Here is a 20,678-nt window from a genome sequence, read left to right as displayed (position 1 = left end):
GAACAGATCTTGTAAAAGACACTGCTGAGTGACTTGCAGGGAAATACAGAATCCTTTAGGACCCGCTTTATGCTGGTGATGGAATAGCGTTGTGCTTTTGGGTCTGTACTGCAGTGTGATGCTGGGGCATACAGTCCTATGGAGGGGCCAGCTACCTGGGACCGTGCTGCAGTGCTGGTTGGCATTGCTAGTATAGACCTACATGTTGGCTGAGAGCTAAAGATTTTTGTTTCCTCCAGTGTTTCTAGTAACATTATTTCATTCTGGAAACGGAACTGTCCCTATAATTGCAGTGCGAGAGATAGTTTGACACTTGTAAAATGATGTGTGACGGCTCCCAGCCTCTCTAGCCTTCTGCCTGAACATTTTCATGTTGAAGTAGAAGGTGCCTACTCCAAAATACAGTTTAACATGTTCTTTCTGCTATTTAAAATCAGATTATGTGTTGTTATTTATATTTAGAAGGAATGGTACAGATATGCAGCCTTTGAAATTATAATGTTACATAAAGGATTGTGATGCCGTAGCTTTTGAAACAGATATTTCCATGACTTATGGGCAGATAAAGCCTGGTACTCTCCAGACTTGTGGTTTATTAGTGGGTTCTTGGGAACTTGACATTTCAAGATTTCTTTGCTTCTGTTAACTTGCGTTTGAATGACCAATGGATCTGGAAGTTATTGGGCATGAGTCCAGAACACATACACATACATTGTGATTACTTAAACCTCATTTTCCTACAATCGTCTGATAATTAAAGACACAGAAAAATAAAAATAATATAATCTACGAAATGAAGAAAAATGGAAATTAATTAATGATTTGTTTTTCTTAATAATATGGCCCGTGTTAAAAGTAGCACTATATCTGTCCCCATAAAGGAAACTTATTCCAGCACACTTAGCTTCTGATGTGGTTATTCTTCAGGTACTGGTCTACATTATTTTTTTCCCATTTCATGTGCTTAGTGCATGTTAAACACCTCTGGTGTCTGTTTCACTTTGGATCTTAGGTACTAACTAAAAATTTGAGATTTTGTCCACAGTAAAACTGTTTTTGAGTGGCTTAAAGGTACTCTCATTTTCATGTAAGAACTCCTAGTGTTTGAGAAGGGAAACCTGTGATGTGGCTGCATTGGCTTGTGAGCCCAACCTTGTCTACATTGGCCTAAATGGCTGCTACCCCCAGAGGTACCTCAGAAGTGAAAGAGCTTGCAGAAGAACAAACATGTGAAGAGGAGAACTGGAGGGGTTGTTACTTTTGAGTACTAGGGTATGAAATAAGGAAGTGAATACTGTGTTTTGAGGGGGGACTTGGGGATTGAGTTAGTATAGTTTGTGGCTAGTCATATATTGAGCAAATTCACCAGCAAGGTCAGGGTGTCAGTCAGTGTGTGGCTAAGGCAATACCTGTCAGTTAGCACACATTTGGATGAGCAGTGGGGTTTAAAGGTAAAGAAGCATGAGCTAAGAGGCTCAGATTTTACTAAACTGCATCAAGAAGGACCCTTGTAATCTCTGATCATGGGAGATGTGAAAGGGTCATTCAATTAATGGCACTATTAGGTTACCATTTAGAAAACTGTCATATTAGCTGTCCAGATCCCTCACATTTTCTGTCAAGCAGAGTCTCAGCCTTGCCAGATGGGTTGCATGTTGGTTTCTTCTGAGTTCCCCTAACTGGTGGTGATGCCTTTGAAGTGACATATTTTGAGGATTTGAGAAGAGACCGATCACTTTATTTACACTTGCTGTGATTTGTACTTCTTCAGCCAGCCTTGGGTCTGTGTGATAATGCTCCTATTAACGTTAATTTGTATTCGTCTTATGAGTGAGGTTTGATGTGACACAGCATCAAACTGATTTACTGATTTCCAAAGGAAAAATACCTTCTGCGCTTCACCCATTAATTCTCTAATGTAATCAATACAAGCAATCATCTTTTTTCACGGAAGTTAACATGGGACTAATCATCATTGACAGGATTAGGTCTGGTTCAAATTGTGCTTTGCCTTACATCAGTAGTGTGAGAGATTATTTTATAAACAAATTGCACCCCTTGTAGAGGAGCTGAACCTCAGGAGTGAGGAGGCTATGATGTTATGAAAAACAATACACAGGAAATGAAAGACCAAACAATTCTTCACCAGAAAATCTTTAGAAAAAGTCTTTATCTTGTCTGGAGCTATGATTTCTATTTGTCACCAAGCCTGTTATGGGGTGCTAGCTTTGTCATGCTCTGGGGAATGTGAAGGCAGAGATACCAGCCAGGGACCCCTCAGTAATGACTGTGTGGTTTACAGTTCAGTCTGCAAGTTCAACTGTGATGGGCAGAATGAAGATTTTTTAAAATAGCATTTGCTGTGTGTGGCAGGTTAATGCAATGTAAGTGTAATTAAGAACAGCCCATGTGATTGCAACCCAGAGAACAGTTTGATATACTCGCACAGTATCACTGCAGAAGGGCAGAAATGAGTGTTGTAAAACCTTACGGATACCATGACAGAGTATGAAAAGCTCTTACTATTCTGAAGTTCATCTTCTATCTAAGTGGCATGTTCCTGCTGCATTTTTTATGTTACAGTGGTAAAAATCCTTTTGCAACAGTAATGAGAAAGCTGCATCAGCATTTCCCTTGGTCTTGGGTCCATTATGTCATGTTAGCAACTGTGTCGTACTATTCTCTGTTGCTCATGCAGTTCTAATCCTACTTAATTCACCGGCAGCACTTGATTTTGCTGACCAAAAAGGACTTGTTTGCAGCCTTAAGCAACCTTAATTTCTTTTACATTTTGCATTGTTTTACCTTTCCCTGCTCCCCCAGGTCCACTGGTGTTAATTTACCTTTAGCTACAACAAATCTGAGGGAGAGCTCAGTGTCCTGAGTTCTGCTTGTGGCTCTGCTCTGGGTGGGTGGAGAGATTAACTTTTAATGGTGTCTTGAGTTTTCACTACCTAGAGAAGAAACATTTGTTTTTCTTTTTTAGCTTTCTGTTCTTTCCCTGGTTTTGATCCTGAACTCTATAGGAAAAAACTCCAAACCAAAGCAAAAGCCGTCGACACAGTGGTGGCAGAGAAAGTGTCTACAAATCTCAGATGATGGGTAGTGATAGTTAACTATCTGTGTCCATATGGTGTGCATACAGGCTTTTTCATCTACTTACTACTGAGATTAATGTAGTTCATGTAGTTCATGCAGTTGCTCACAGTAAAATGTGTTTGAGGGAGTACCTGGAATTTATGGGAATATATTTTTGGGATACCTGTACACCTGCTACACTGTTTAAAAATAACCTGTTAGTAATTATGCCTTGGGATGATCTGATTAATTTTTTAATATTACTATTTTTTATGACTATTAATATATTCCTTTGATATAATAAATGTATAATGAGCTAAATTTCCTTAATTAGATTACAGAAACTTAGGGGAGTATTCTATAGTTGCTTCATGCAGCTGCACTGCTTTGCTGTTAATATTTTGAAACCATGGGCTTGTATTAAAGTCCAGGGAAGCAGACAAGTCTCTGAAGTGAACAGACCTCATATTGCAGAGGGCCTGCCTTAAAGATCCTGCCCAAATGAGGGTCAATATGCGGCTTTGTAAACCAAAGTTTTTGCCTCAAATAGTACAAAAAATGCTAAGAGGCAAAAAGATTTTAGTGTTCTGTTGAGATGTATGTGTTCTACTGTGTACGTCAGTGGGAGAAAGACCTGGCAGTCGAACACCGTGAGCTAGATTAAATTTTCTGTGTGGTCAGTTGAGTGGTGAAGTCAGAGACTTCGCCTGCACTGAGAGCATCGTACATATTGGTTAACACTAAAAATGATTGAAAAATGTATTTTGCTAACTCCCATATGAAGTCTGAAAAATATCTTCTGCCCCCTGCCCCACCCCTTATACCCCCCATATATGCAAACATGTTGCTGATAGTGGAGAGTATTCTGGGAACAACCATTTGCCTCTTTGAAGTTCTTTTTCATGGAGGTCAGTAGTGCTACACACAGTAAAAAGCTTGATGCCTGCTAGCAAATTCCTTTTTATGACTCAGAAACATAAATTAATCTGCTGTAGTATGTCAGAAGAGCTTTCTGTCTTAGCCTGAGTTATTTACTCTCTGATTCACTAATTTGCATAGAGAAGGTCTTCTCCAAAATGAGCATTTTCAGTGCTTAAATCGGGGTGCTATGTATATGTAGATAGTGAAGATACTGATGTATTATTGGGTGAGATAATTTAAGCAATATATAATAAGAAAAACTAATCTCTGTTCAGGGTATCTCAGTGCAAACTGTAGACAGCAAGGGTTAAATTAGTCATCTACATTTTATATTGCTAATATAAACACCTTAGCAATGCTAATCAGTTGTACTGATTTTCTGTTTTGATTTTCCTTAATAATTAAGCAAAAGATCTGGAATGCAATCAAGTTTTACACTAGGGGGTTCATGCAAATGATTTTTTTTTAATTTTAAAATTTGTTAAATGTATCCAAAAGGAAAGTTACTGAAGTTGAGAATAAAAGGGAAAAAAGGAAATAAAGTTTACAGTGTAAATAATCAAAGTGACTATTTTCAGTGGGAGAAATAGCCACTTTGTTGAAATTATTGCCTGAAAATACAGATGCTTTTACTGCTCTTTAAACAACTGTACACTGACTACTCTACTGTGCAGTGTGCATACAGGGTAGCAGTTACAGACCATGAAATGTCTTTTAGCAGCGCTGATTTTTCAAGAGGGATTTAACAAAATGAGATCATCTCTGTATCCTCAGATATTTCAAATATAATAGTTTCTTTTTGTGAGCTTTTTAATGTTGACTTCTGAAGAAGGTATTGTAAAGTAAGACTATTTCATGTCTATTTTTTTCTCATGGCCCAGTGGACTTTTGTTCTCTTAAAATAAAATTATCGGTGTGGTTTGCTTTATTTTGTTCCATAATATTTGAAGTAAGAAAATTCTATTTCTGATTAATTTCCTTTGTTAAAATTATTTGCATTATTTCAAAACAAACATATTTATTAGAAATTATTTTCTTATACTATCCATTAGACTAAATTATTTCATTTTTATTTGATGATCTCTGTAGCAACATAGTCTTAAAATATGTGTGTAAATGAGGATATAGTGTCAAATGTTCTCTGAAAGGGAAATAAGTAGTTTAAGTCTTCACAAATTACCTATTACCAACATTCATTCTGGCATTTGTGGATTAAGAGCAGGTTGGATTAAAAGTATCTCAGTATGCAAATTAATGTGCCTGAAAACAAAGACCTAGTCAAAGTTTTAGGACAATCTTTTAGATTTTTATGTTATTATAATAACTTTTTTATGAACAGAATTTGTACTCTGTTTGGGAACTCTATGATTGGCAGAGGAGGGGGTATTTTTGCAAACTATGTTAGGAATTCAACTCTAAAGATAGGTAACAGTGCAGGATAACATGTGACACTGTCAACAATGCAAAGCAAAGTCATTTAAACCCTTCCCCTGATTAACTAATTTGTTTGCATAAGTGCTATAGGTTAGCTAGTAAAAGCCATTTTTTGCAAGTCCTGAGCTCACATTGGATCTTCCAATAGTGTTGTCTAACATCTTGAAGAACTGATAAGGAGTATTCATGCATATTTATGATTCCATTAAAATATTTGCACTAAAAAAATAAGCTACACCACCCCCTAAGTCCTGCAGAATGTCTTTATAACGCTTTTTGTTCCTCTGACTTGCATCTTTCCACGTGATGCTGTTGCCTGGGCACTGTAAGAAGGCAGTTTATGGAAGCACGCAGGTCAAGGCAGTGACCAAGTGTTGGGGCGCAGCATTTTGCAAGCAGACCTTGGGCATCACCCCCCTTGCTGGCCTGTGCCTCGGGTGCTTACACATAGCTTTCACGTAGTGAAAGCAGCATGTAGTTTTGGGGAAGAGCCTTTTTATGAAAGATGCTGCTTGATATGAGGTGGCATCTGGGGTTTTTAAGAGGTCACCATAGGCTGCAGGAATTGGGGGTGCTGCTGGCAATGAATGGGGTAGCACAATATCCCCCTGTGCCTGAGTGATGTGCAGGGTTTCTGGCATTGTGTCATCGGCTGAACCTTTCTGGTCCTGTGGTCTTCAGCAAAAGCCAGCCTTTAAATTGCAGCTCTGTCACTTGGTGTGGACAAAGCATCACTGAACAGACTAAGCCTGTCTGCCTGCAATTTGATGGGGCAGTGGGACCTCTAAAATGTAGTTTGTTCACCACCTGACTGCCCTACCACTTGTGTGAAACTGTTCCATTTGGGTTCTTTTTTCAAATTAGGCATGATACTGCTTCTGCTAGGCAACCAGTGTGTGTTTCTTGAAGTATCTGTTGCTTTATGTCATTAATATTGATTAGTTTTGGTTCAATAGTTGTAACTCCTTTATAATTTTTATAATATGGTTTAGCTGTTATAAATACTTTTTCTTACAGCAACCTTTTAGGAAAGATGGTTCTTCATTTGAACTCCTTTTTTGGCCTCCCTGTCATACTCCTGTACCACTGGATGGGAACAACTTTATCTTTGAATCTGGAAGATCCCAATGTGTGTAGCCACTGGGAAAGGTAATATTTTTGTCTGGAAAAGTACATGACATTAATTATGATTGTAATAATTTAGTTTTGTTTTACATGGTATTTCTTAAATTATTTAAAACTTTTAGTTGAGTAATGAACTGGGAAAAAAATCTCATTACTGCATGGGCAAGGTAAGTTCATGGATAAGTAAAAGATTATTTCACACTGGGCTGAAATGCAGTCATCTTTGCAGTAGGGATTAGGATGCAAAAAACATTACAGTGACACCAGCAATACTACACAGCCATCTGGGTGCCAGAAGTGAATAAAAAAAAAAGCTTTTTTTTCAATTTAAATGAGAAGAAGCTTTTACTTACGCGAAATATAATCAACCGTATTGGAGTTTGGCCAAATTTGATTATGCTGATTCTTTCCTGTTCAACATTCACAGAATCTGAATTAAGACTTGTTGTTTAATTTTTTTTATGAGGTTCAGAAATTTGTAGCATACATAAAGAAATTCATCGATTTGATTTGTCTGTTCATTCACTCAGTTTCATGTTAACTGCAAGGAAAACACCACAATGGGTAGGAGAGGTTGAGCCACAAGCATTTGCTGCTTTTCTTGTGTAAAGTTTATTATAGTAGTGAAACCAAGCCTTATGGTCTCATATGTATTACCCCCATGTCCTTGAGACAGTCTGTTTTTTTTGAGGACATCAGTATTTCCTGCACTTAAGGTAAACTGTGTTTTATGATTAATCACTGGATGTGCTACTATGCCACTGCATATATATTTCCCTGTGTTATGGCTGAATTTTTATAAAGAAAATCGAAGCTTGTATTCACTTTCTAATAGTCTCTCTATGAAAAAAAAAAAAAAGCAAGCAACAATATACTTAAGGGATTTCCCTAGAAATTTATCCGAGCTTCATGTGAAGCATTTGGAGTCTCTGTGCCTACCATTGTGCATGATTTGACTTGTACAACATTGTGTATATTAAGCATTACTCTACTAAACACCTGTTTATAGTATTCAGGCACATATCTGCAATGTTACTGGATATTGCTCTACATTTTGTATGTTTTGTTTACTCTTTTTATAGATAAAAGTTTTTTTGAAGGGAGCCTTGATCTAGGAAAGCAAAATGGGAAAAAAACTCCGAATATAACTATTTACATCGCATAATGTATTTTAAAACAAACTAATCAAATTCTGTGGCAAGAAAAATATATCTAGAAAGCATGCCTATTTTGTTGCATGAGCTTTTTTCCTTCTTCTTCTGAGTCTTAGAAATGGGGAAGAACACTAAGTAAACTTAATGAAACATTCATGCTATTCCTCAAAGCAGGCAACAAAGGTATCTAAGTATGAAAGAGTAAGTCGGAGATAAACGGAGTTAGTTCTAGGCGGTTTGAGTAAGCGGGTCTGGATGTGTTTTCCTTCAGTATAGGTGATGACAGCAGGAAGAGGAGATTGTGGCTGTTACTGTGCAGCAGGCACTAAGAGGTCAAACAGGGTGTGTGTGAAAGTGAGTGAAAGCCGAACGGGCTACACACTGAGTAAGTGTTTTGGCTGGTCCTGGGAATTAGTCCTACTGCAGGAACTTGCCATGCATTCCTGTATTTTCCAGCCCTCTTGCGCAATCAAGAACTGACTGACTGCCAGTGCAAACAGCCTGCTGGAGTGTTTTCTAGGGTGATTCAATATTTTTCCCTTTTGCAACAGGGCTCTGTTCCTCTTGCCCCGCTGACAGCTTTGGAGGCTCTGGACTTAAGATTATAGATTTATTTCTAGGATTTATTCTTCAGAGTGGAGATTTATTTCTGCTTATAATTTGGCAGAAAGCAGTAGCAGGACTTAAGCACAGTATTTCTAAAAACAAATTAAATGTTTCTCTCTTAAGAATTAGCCAGTAAACAGAATAAGGTATTGACTTTAATATTTTATAGTTTATGATTGCTGAATAGGCTGATGGCATAATAGCTGTATCGTTTTTCAGTAATCATTAGTTAGGTGTATTTCTATGCTAACACTCAATATCTAAATACACTGGCAGACCTTTCAGCTACCAAACAAGACATTTTGCTGTGGATACAGCTTCAGTTTTAAAAAGATATTTCTCTGAAAATCCAGCGAGATCTTTCTGTTTTGTATGATAGCAGAAGCCACCTCATTTTCTGGCTCTTAACTAGTTTTCCAGCTGTCTGATGATGTTAGTAAAAGTTTATTGCCACAAGAGAACATGAACAACATATTACTTCAATTTACTGCTCATTTGAGACACAGGTGTTTTTTTGTTTGGTTGGTTGTTTTTTTTTTTAATATTTATTTATTTATTTAGTTGTTTTGGGTTTGTTTGTTTTAAATTTAGGCTTACATTACTTTCCTTGAAATGTCTAGTAGTACTGTTTCATCAAATGTTTTACACAGGAGAGACATGATGGTTTTCCACAAAGCTATTTTTCTTTTGTTGGTGGAAGATCAATATTTCAATTTATGTCTTCTGTTCTACAAAGTTAGTTGGTTAATGTTTTACCTAAATTTGAACCTTCTGTGTGTTTTTGTCCCACATGAGTATTTTGTTATATTTATTAATTTCTGTACCAGGACTCTGTAAAAGAATTAATTAATTCAGACTGTACTATAAAGGACTTGCTTGATAATCTGTCTGCTTTCTCTGTCTCTCCCCAGTTATTCAGTTACAGTGCAAGAGTCATATCCGCATCCTTTTGATCAAATCTACTACACCAGTTGTACCGACATCCTAAACTGGTTCAAGTGCACACGACACAGGTGATGTATAACTGCTAATATTGTCAAACTGCTTATGTTGTTGGTATTTGTAAAGATTTTATGTATATACTGACTAACTGTAGTCTAACTGTTACAGTCTGCGTCAACTGGAAAATGCTTGTCCAACCGATGTCACATGTTTTATTAGCAGGTTGAGTTGTATCTTCCCATAAGTGCTAACATGAAACAAACAGGTTGGGAAAAAGCATGCAATGCACAAAATTGAATTCCCCAGACCCTGTGAGGTGTACTGGTTCAGAAATGTCGTGAGAGTCCCCTTGCTGCTTGCAACCTTATGTTCCAGGGAAAGTGTATGCCACTTGAAAAGGAAAAGAATTTGTTAAAGGAAACTACTTGTGCTTGCAGAAAGTAAGGAGAGGTTGAATGATTGAAAACTAGTGATAGCTGTAAAAAGCGTTTTCCTTAGAGGAATATGCCTATGAGTATGAACCATCAGAAGCTGGAAAGGCTCCCTGGGGCACAGCAGCTGGAGGAGACAGGTCAGTATGGAGAGTGTGTTAAAAGCAGATACTGAGTTCAAAGAGATATTGCACTTTGTTTACCTGTGACACGATTAATATACAAGCTGTTTTTTGCTGGAGTTCAGACTGTCTCAGGTGTTTTGGGGATGTATTTACTGCTTGGTGGACAATGTGGTCAGCAGCCAGGAGAGCTCGGGGAAGACATTTATGGACATGGTGAGGAGCAGAGGGGAGGAAGCAGTGGGTGAGCCTACTTCTGATAAACACTACTTGCTTGTGTCAGAAGGAAACTATTAACGGCAGTTCTTGACGTGTTTATGTGCTGATTTCTCTGTGTGCTGCTCACTACCACCCTGCAGGGCTGTGCTCGGCAAGACGCATCCGCCCTGGTGGCAAGAGGTGTGCAGCACTGCCGGCTGCCCGGGAGGTCTGAGCAATCCCATGAGCCCTCACATCTCTTGCCTTATCCAGAAATTCTCATCCCACAATATGTCTGTCCTGAGAAAACTGACTCAGCCTTGGGAGCATGATCCCCAGAAGTCCTTCCCTTGGAAACTGATAGCTGTAATTACCCAGCAAACTGATTTGTATTGCCAGCCTTTAGTCTCCATAGGGGATGGTAATGGAAAAGGCAGTGATGCTCTAGTTTGCATGTTAGTTAAGTAGCCAAAATCCTTAACTTTTTTTCCAGTGGGGAATCACTAGGACTCTTGGACTCATCAACAGATAAATCAAGGTCTCCTTGAGCTTTTTTGTCTCAATGATACCGGAATGTTTTTTAAAATTTGTAAGAATGTATATTGTTTTGTTTCTGAAACATGAATTATGTGTAACAACCATTCATTCTTTCTCTTAGGATCAGTTACCGTACTGCCTACAGACATGGTGAAAAGACAATGTACAGGCGTAAATCCCAGTGCTGCCCTGGATTTTATGAAAGCAGGGAAATGTGTGTCCGTAAGTTTAGCTTCTTTTTGCTTTGAAATTCCATACATTTATCACAATACCAGTTTGACTCCCCTTTGATGGGTGACTTGTGGAAGCTGTGCTATGGGGGCTCAGTTATTTATCAGTGGTGCACATGCAGCTCTCATTGAAGCCAACTGGCGTTGTGCATATGCAAATTACAGGGTAATTGGATCTCAGATGTCTAAGTAACCAGCCTCAATGTGATTCTAACTAATGATCAAATGAAAAATGCACAGCACAAGTGTCAGTGCATTTTCCAACACAGTAAATAAATATGAGGTTCAGAAGGGAAATATAAGGTTTTTCTCCATAGTGTGGGCTCTGGTTGATCCCTGTGCTTAGTTTCTCTTGCAGATGCAGAAATCTGTAACAACTAATTGAAGGGAGCAGCAACACCTTTTTGTGTGGCACATACCCCTGTGTCCACGGCTTCCTAAGTCTAAAGAGGGAAGAGTTGTGTCCAGGGCCTGATGGTGGCCTTGGCCCAGCATTCATTCTGTCTTGTATGGCCTTATGCAGACCTAGGAAGGTGTGATTCTTAACATGGTATTCATTCAAGAGTGTAGTAAACGGCAGAATGAAAATAGATCTGGTGTTAATCCAGAGATCTGGAAAGTGTGTGTTTGGTAGTTTAACATAGGTTTGTTCAAAGTCATATAGCAGGTTGGGTAGCTAGATGGTTTGTGTTGGCAGGACTGACAATAGAGAACTTTTTATAGGTAAGCAATTGTGAAGGACAGCATATCCTTGGAGACGGGCAAATGTGTAGGCATAAAAAAAAATTAATTCAATTACATTTCAAGTTATTTGTCCCTGGGAATGTATATGCACAGCACAGACTGCAACGGTAAGTTTTCCAGAAGGCAGTGAACTAAATCTCTTCATCTTTTCATCTCCTTGAAAAACTGGGCTCATCGGGGCAATCTTATGTCTGTCACGTCATCTGTGATGTTGACCTGTGCATAAACTTTTATTAATTTAGAAGACAGAAGGGGCATGTATTATAGTGGAAAACAGCTATGTCCTGAAAAACCTTAATGAGCAACGTCAGAGGGACTGAGGCAGTAGAGTTAATTTTTTTCTGGAAATGCAGGACCCTGTAAGAGCAGACTGGCGAGAGGCTGGAGCATCTGGATGGCATGTGGGCTGTGGGCTTGCTGCCCAGTTTCTGAACAGGCAACCAATTGGCAAACCTTGCCAAGAGAAAAAAGTGAAAAGCCCAGCTTATTGGGAAGGCCACAGCGTGTGAGCTGTTTCAGTCACTGCTTTGGCTCCTCTTGTGTGAAGCCCTGTGTCACGTCCCCCAGTCAAACCCCGACTGGGCTGGCCTGTGCGGGGAGCCCACCAGCACGTTCTCACCACCCCAGAGTGGGACCTGGACCGAGGCACCTGCGAAAGGCTGGCTCTGCAATGGCACATTTTCAGCCTAACTCAGGCATGCTGCTCTACCTGGTGTTTGTTTTTCTCAGCTGAGAATGAGAAAAATGAAGGTACTTTCATTGCTTTATTTTTTGTCTTATGGCTATAATAACAGTGGTGAAGCATAGCACTCAAGGTATGGAGAAGCTTGTCCGGGAAACATTCTCTGAAATAACAAATAACAAGAGATTTGTCATTGCCACTGGATTTTGCAACCCAGTTTAGGAGGCAGCAGTGCAGTGGATCAGTCTTTGGTCTTCACCAATAAATGAGACTCTGAAAATCAATATCAGGATGTACGTCAGATTTACTTATTCAAGACAAATGCAAAATACTTTCTTAAGTGGTGCCTTTCTGCTTGTTGTGAGGTGCATACTGGAAGTGACTGACAGGATTTATTTGTATCCCTGGAAAATTATACCCTGTGAATGTCATAACACATCGTACTATTCTCATTTATATTTTTGCTTTACAGCACTTCCTGGAATTTGAAAATGCAGGAGTAGGATATTTGATTTGTTGTCTGCACATGAAAAAGCAAATTCAAAATGATATGTTTAAAAAACATTTTTTTTTTAATGGATCTGAGATCAAACTGGCATTTTTTTAACCTTTTTGTTTTTCACATGTATGTATTAGACCTATAAAAAAAAATTTCTAGCTACATTTGGTTATTATACAGCTTAGATGAATAATATTTAATATTTTTATTAGGTAGTATACTTTTTGAAGTATATAACAGTTTGACTGATCATGTGAGAAGTGTGGTGATGAATCTGTTATGTGACTACAGCTTTTACATAGCTATAGTGTATGTAGTGAATTCATTCCATATATGCATATTAATACTCAGAAACAAGTAAATTCAGATCACACTGTATGTACTATTATTTTACTTTTATTACACATAAAAATGCCAAATGCTGATATTCAGGACATAATCTGCTCTGACTTTTGAAGTGATTTTGAAGTGCCTCAGACTTCAAACTATGTAAAAATAAACATCCTTCAGTGGAGGTAACTTTGCATTTATTTGATTCTGTAATGGTGGACCCTGGAAAGCATTGAGACACCTTCAGTCCTCAGGAGCTTCAATTGGAGCTGAGGATTCAGGGCAAAGGAGGAGCTCAGCAGTTAAGAGAAGGTGGCAAATATTTAATGCTTTCTGTTTTTTCAACCAGCTTTCTTTGTAGTCATCTTGTGCATACTTGTGTAGATGATACCTGCATACACTGTAATAATACTAGTCATCCAGTTTAATTTGGAAAACAAGTGGGATGCTGTCAGCTGAGATCAAATGGTAAGAGATAGTGATAGGGGGAGGACTCTCCTCCTATGGCATCACAGCAGAAATATCACTGGTAGAAAGCCAGCACAAAATCTTTTTTTGCAAGAAAACGGCAATCATATTGAGAAACACACAAGCACCTCCACCCTTTCTTATACACAAAGATAGAAGAGAATCAAAGCAATTTGAAGTGTTGTGGATATCTCCCGTTGCTGCTCCATAATGTGCACTGCATTTCCACTAGGGTAGTTTAATTTTTCATTTGGATTATTTTTTAGATGTAGGGTGCTTCTAAAAGGCTAAAATGTTTGTGGTGCTCTTGATGTTTTGTTGTTTGTTTGTTCCTTTGTTTGACTTATTGATTTAGAAAGCTCAATTAAAATAATCTACTGGTAGATGATTTTGGTATGGCTCAAAACGTCAGTGCATACAATGATGAATTGAAATCTTGTGACTTCCTTACTAAACTAACAATTAGGAATGTACAGCAGGAATACTCACCAGTCACCGTTCCCCTAGAGGTAGTACTTACTAGTGGCAGTGCCACTGGAAAGAGGATTATTTGTCAGTGCATAAAGAATTGCAGGAATGTGCCAGCCTTATGTCACTAAAGTCTATAAAAGTTATACAAGTTCTCAAAGGAAAAGACTGACCAACAGCCAGAGAAAAGCACTGGCTCAAATGTAAGTGGTTTTTTTGAATTAATCTTAAGCTACAAGATTACTGTAGAATTGCAAATCTTCCGTACTTGCTCCTGAAAACTTCCAGAAGGTGAAACTTGTGTTATAGTTTCACTTTTTGATAAAAATCACTTTTGTGTTTTGTCTTTGGATTCAGTACATATATATATATGGAAAATATGCAAACAGGTCTTTTTATCACTCATATGGAAATTTTTGGTTTGTTTTTTCTTCTCCAAATTAAAAATAACTGTTGTACTGTAAACTGTTCAAACTCTGGTACAGAATTTTAGCATCCTTTATTTTGAGTAATGCCATTGATAAGAAGACAGTCACACTGAAAGTAGTTAACTGTTAAGAGTTTCATGGAAAAGACCACCTCACTACAGCCATCATAAGTTTAAAAAAAGTCTGTTGACCAACTCAGATAGCTGTCTTCCCGATGTTTCTGAGTTTGTTGAAATGATGCTTCATTTACATCACTATTAGTAAACAACAAAGTGGCATCAGAAGTCAGGCTCCATCTGCAGACCTTCAACGCTTTTCAGGGAGCCTCTTGGGGCAGTTTAAATGATGTTAAGAAATATTATAATAGGCACCTTTTTAATGTAATGTCTGGCCAGTATAGATACAGTATCTTGCAGATTGAATTTATTATGGCAAGCAGGTCTCAGTCATGATGAATAGAAAAATTCTTCTGTGTTTTATTAATTGTGCTATTTCGGTTTGTCTTCAGGTGGGTAAAAAAAATTACATTTTTATTTTAATTCCAACATTATATGGGGTCAGTACTTGAACTGTTTTGTAAGCATGAAGATACCTGTTAGTACTTCTAGTTTGCCCACTCTTCATATAACTGCTTTTTATAAAGAATAGGAATAATGTGCAAATTTCTGACTGAGGTCTTCACTATTGCCAGGATCTCTGCAGAAGAGTAGGGTAACTGTAGGCCAGGTGATTGTTTTTGCTCTTAAAAATTACAGTGACTGTAATTAATGTTTAGATCTGACAGTGTAGCACATTTCTGAGAACATGAAAGGCGAATTATGCCTGTTGAATTTCCTTTAGAAATGAAATAGAAAATGAACCATCTATCTTAATGTATAACTGAATATCGCTCACTTCAATAGCAACTCATCATCAAGCATAAGATAAAAGGATTAATCAAAGGATATGTTCTAGCATACAGTATGGAAGTGAAGAATTTATTTGAAAAAAACACATTTATAATGTAGTTTAAAAGATATGTGAATTTTATTTTGCATGATAAGTGCTGAGGAGCCTTATTTAATTTTGAGGAAACTGAAGTTAAACCTTGTGGAATATGTAGAAGAGGTTTTTTTTCTGTTTCCTGTCTGAAATGGTTCATGCTTTAAAATTCAATTCACAAAGTTTTGGGAATTTTACCAGCTAAAGAAGTGTGGTTTTCTTTCTTCCCACCCACCCCCTTCTTTTCCTTCTTCTTTGTTTGTTTTAATGGATATATTTCCTCAATTTGCTCTTTTCAAAGACTAAGTATCTGAATCAGGATAGAGTGGTATTAGCAGAAATACTAAACATGAAGCACAGTTAGGCATGTGGTAACACTTTTTTTTGTTGAAAGTAATCTGAAATAAATAATTTGGACATCTATTTACAGTCCAAAAGTAGTCTCATTTCACATACTATTCCAATCTTCTGATATGAATTATCTGTAAAGTTGATAGGAATTTTATTTAACAGATTTCATGTATGAAATCTCATGAAATCAGGTATTCTTTCAGGTATCTGTTAATTTGATGAATTGACTAATTTGTTTAAAAGGTGGAAGTCTAATTGCAGAACTGTAGTTGATTCTCCTGATCATTTAGTTACGTGCATAATTACAGGCAAATTATTTCAAGCTTTGTTTATGTTAATTGATTTATGTCTGGCTTTTCAAAATGAAAAAGCAACAGATCCTAAAATGCATACATAAACTTTTACTGAAGATAAAAATATATCTTTTTAAGAATTTTATTACTGGACGTTCTTCTGTATCTTCTTTTGACACAAGATAATGCAATGCACAGCTGTCTAAATGTCGTCTATGGTGACTTATAATGAAAGAACTTTGTGACACTTTCTTAATCACAGAGAGCAGTTTCATAGAGTGTTATTCAGAAATTCCAAGTCTTGCGATGTTCCACTCTTCATATGCACCCTAGTTCAGAAGTGGAAGTAGAAGTTGTGTGAGGCACAGGAGTTATGCTGCACAGCTGTAATAACACTTTCAGTAGGCATAGCAGTGGAGGAACAATCTGTGTTGAGCTGTAGGGGATATGCTGGAGCCCATCAGCATCTAAGTAGGTGTTTGAATTGCAATCTTCTCTTAAGTGGGAGCACTGTCTCCCTCTCCTTGTTGATATCAGTGTGAGACATGTCATCAGCGTTAGAAAGTGGCAGCTTGACCTAAAATGTGTTATACCTTTTATGCCTCTAGCATGACTGGCTTAATCCTTCTGCTATGAGCTCCCCTCCTGAAGCTGCAGTGCTGAGGCGTGTGAGCATGTCAGCCAGGCCCCTGCCCCACATCACTTTCACCTTGCTGTAATAGTGGTATTGATGGCCCAGGTGGGTTACATATGTCTTTACACGTTGATTCACTTTGCTGAGCTTCCTCAGCAGGGCATGTTCATTCAGCTGGTTATTGAAACACCAGTGCCTGCAACTGAGGTGGGAACAGAGCTCAAGCAGGCTGGTGGACTTGTGTCCAGGGGACAGGGCATCTCCTCCTGTGGTGCTGACAGGGCTGCTACAGGAAATTGCACATGCAGCAGCATATATTTTGTAGATACTTCAAGCTGGCTGATACTTTATAATCAGAAAGAGCAGGTCTATCTTTTGGTTTTTTGAGAAAATGAAAGGATATGATTCACTGAAATAGACCTGTAAGTTGAACAAGGCAAGATTTTAGAGAAGATTTTGAAGGAAGCGATAAGATACAGAAGAAAATGGGAAATAAGATGGAGAAGGAAATAGGCAAGAGTAAGCTCAGGTTGCTTTTCATATGATAATTGATTTTTTGCTTACAAAAGAAGATATGACGTATGCAATTTACTGCCTTCAGCAATTTTTTACACTGCTCAGTATCAAAAAGACTTCATGTTAAGGATTTCACCTGCTCTTACACATAAATATTTTCTTATACCACGTCCAGCAATTCCATAGGAAATCAATAGAAAATATGTTCTGTCTCTGATGTCATTAATGTCATCCCAGCTTGTTCTAGTACTTTTCATGTTGTCCTCACCTCACACTTTTTTGTAGGTCAGGTAGTGAATTTGGTTTTCTTATCCTCATCTTCAGTGCAATATTTTTTTTTTTAAGATGGTGTCTCTTAAGGATGTTTAATTAAGGTTCAGTTGCCAAGAATCACTAACCCATAACATTTCTGGAGAATAATTTATTTTGGTTACAAAATAGGTTTTTATCTATATCCAGAGCATAGAAAGAAATCATTCTTTGATCAGATATATTTTGGGGCATTAAGAAACTTAAGGGGAAAAAAAAAAGGAAATATTGGATATCTTTAATTCTTCTGTGTATCTTGAAAATTTTGGGAACATTCTTGGCTTTAGTTTAGCTTCCTCAAAGTAAAGAATTACATGTACTCCTTCTCTGAGAACAAAACAAATTGTATTTGTGTGATATATATATGTGTGTGTATATATATATCTGAAGTTTTCATTGGTCTTCATTGAATTTATTTGGAAGCAGCAATATTTATATTATACATCTTCGTTCAGTGGTTCTTATCCCATATTTCTTTGTTATTAGAGTCAGCAGAGTTTTGGCTGTCAAATCCCTGACATTGTTACCTGTAGATAACTTCTATAGAGACTTAGTAGTGGTAACCTGTTTTGAAGAGTTGTATTTCGTTTATGCTCTACTACTGGAAAAGTAAAACACCACTCAGCGGCTGAAGAGAAGCTACTGTTGATTTAAGCTCTTGTGGCTAAGGAAAGAATACTGCTCTACTTTGTGAGATGCCACTGCATTTGACCCAAAGTTTCACCTGTTGTACTTTTGTTCTAAGACAACTCTGTTTTATTATTGGAAGTAATTGATGATTCTTTGCACAGCACCAGAGCATGCGCTGTTACACAGGGATTGTAGGAAGGACCTATGATGTGTCAGCCTCACACCTGTGCCTGGGAAGATCATGGAACAGACCCTCCTAGAAGCTATGCTAAGGCACATGGAGGACAGGGAGGTGATTGAAGACAGCCAGCATGGCTTCACCAAGGGGAAGTCCTGCCTGACCAACCTAATATCCTTCTGTGATAGAGTAACTACATCAGTGGATAAGTGAAGAGCTATGGTATTGTCTGTCTGGACATCTGTTAAGCCTTTGACATGCTCCCCCACAACATCCTTCTCTCTGAATTGGAGAGATGTGGACTTCATGGGTGGACTGTTCAGTGGATGAGGAAGTGGCTGGATGGTTGCATACAGAGGGTAGTGGATGGGCACCAATAAAAAGTGGTGTCCCTCAGGGGCCTGTGTCGGGACCACTACTGTTTAATATCTTCATCAGTGACACAGAAAGTGGGATCAAGTGCACTCTCACCAAGTTTGTGGATGACAGCAGGCTGAGTGGTGTAGTTGACACACCTGAGGGATGGGATGCCATCCAGAGGGAACTGGACAAGCTCCAGAAGTAGGCCCATGACAGCCTCCTGAGGTTCAACAAGGCCAAGTCCAGGATCCTGCACCTGGCTCAAGGCAACCCCCGGCACCAATACAGGCTGAGGGGGCTCAGAGCAGCCCTGCAGAGAAGGACTTGGGGCAACAGGTGGATGAAAGATTGGACATCAGCCGGCAATGTGCACTTGCAGCCCTGAAAGCAAATTGTATCTTGGGCTGCACCAAAGGGAGTATGGGACGCAGGTCGAGAAAGGTGGTTCTGCCCCTCTGCTCTACTCTGGTAAGATCCCACCTGGAGTCCTGTGTCCAGCTCTAGACCCCTCAGTACAGGAAAGACATGGACCTGTTGGAGAGGGGCCAGAGGAGGCCAGATGGTCTGAGGGCTGGAACACCTCTGCTGTGAGGACAGGCTGAGAGAGCTGGGGTTGTTCAGCCTGGAGAAGAAAAGGCTCCAGGGAGACCTTATTGTGTTGTTTCAGTACTTAAAAGGGCCCTCTAAGAAAGATAGGGGCAGACTTTTTAGTAAGGCTTGTAGTGATAAGACAAGGGCTAATGGTTTTCAACTAAAGGAGGGGAGATTCAGGCTAGGCATGGGGAAGAAATTTTTTATGATGAGAGTCGTAAAACAGTGGCCCAGGTTGCCCAGAGAAGTGGTAGATGCCCCATCCCTGGAGACATTCAAGGCCAGGCTGGATGAGGCTCTGGGCAACCCAATCTAATTAAAAATGTCCTTACTCATTGCAGGGGAGTTGTACTAATGACCTTTAACAGTAGCTTCTAACAAAAACTAGTCTATGATTCTGTGATTGTGTGATTCTATGTGCTCAGCATGGTGTGAGGAGCAGTCCAAGGAGATACTCAAGGAGCTTCTTCTGTACCTCTCTCTGGGTCCAGTTTCTTACAACATTGTGATTTTTATATTTTTTTCCATCTATCTCACAGAGTGTGGGATGGAATGTTGCTTTATTATATTTAGCCTTAGCGCTGAGGAGTTTGTTTTGAGTACGGTGGTATTCACTAAGTCATATATGTGCACATGCAGAGACATGTATGTGTACAGGTACTGTGTTGTCTTATGGTTTACTGGTAAGATTTTTCATGCATTTGGTTTAGGGAGAGCTTCAGTGCCCAAGGCAAGAATCTTCAAAGATACAAATAATTCATGTCTAGTTATAAGACCAATGGAAAATGGTGATGAATTATTTAAAGTCATTCTTTTCATAATAAATAGAGAACAATGAAATAGCTTTGTATTAATATCTTGTATCATCTGACATTTAAAAAATCATACTCTCCCTGTTGATTTCTAATGAAGATCATTTTACTGCACATCTGAAAAGTATCTTATTAGAAATGAAAGTTGAGAATGAAAATTAAAGGCTGTGAAAATGTGGAATTAATGACTGGGATCCCAGATAACGAAAGATTTTAAAAATATATATAGTTAATCTCTGTGTGACTTTCCTTTTCTCTGGCCACACAAAATGTAAAGATGACCAATGTGCTTTATCATGTTTAATTAGGAAGAAACCAGGACATTTTGCAAGATTTTTCCTAATTACTATAGGACATTTTCAGAACCCAAATGGTTCACATATAGTCCCATTAAACTTCTTTTAAACACCTACTTTGAATTTTTCCCATGATTCACCTTGTATTCGTTGATATACTGATCAGATTTCTGTTGTAGTTTCTCTGGAAAAGTTGATACAAAGAGGATTCAAATCCTGTGCACATTTATTAAAGTTTTGTTGTTGTTCAAACTAGCAGGAAAGTATTACAGTGTATGTAGTTTAAATTTGAGGGTATTTTGTGATGAATATAAAGCCAGGAAACTGTTG

At 38.3% G+C, this 20,678-nt stretch overlaps 1 protein-coding gene across 4 annotated transcripts in view; it reads left to right on the top strand.

The window, feature by feature from the left end:
* Positions 1-20,678, top strand: part of MEGF10 (multiple EGF like domains 10) — a 104,217-nt gene that overhangs the window by 20,229 nt on the left and 63,310 nt on the right. For all 4 annotated transcript variants that reach the window (XR_011736357.1, XM_065861040.2, XM_071801780.1 and 1 more), the window contains 3 exons: positions 6,451-6,582; positions 9,230-9,331; positions 10,670-10,770. Coding sequence is in view for 3 of the 4 variants with exons in the window: in XM_065861040.2 (XP_065717112.1) it covers positions 6,467-6,582; positions 9,230-9,331; positions 10,670-10,770 (319 nt within the window). In the remaining variant the exon portion in view is untranslated. The remainder of the gene's footprint in view (positions 1-6,450; positions 6,583-9,229; positions 9,332-10,669; positions 10,771-20,678) is intronic.

Source organism: Patagioenas fasciata, chromosome Z (genome assembly GCF_037038585.1).
Source record: "Patagioenas fasciata isolate bPatFas1 chromosome Z, bPatFas1.hap1, whole genome shotgun sequence".
NCBI classification, from domain to species: domain Eukaryota; kingdom Metazoa; phylum Chordata; class Aves; order Columbiformes; family Columbidae; genus Patagioenas; species Patagioenas fasciata.
Note: the sequence above shows the minus strand (reverse complement) of the source record. Positions and strands in the feature narration are given on the sequence as shown.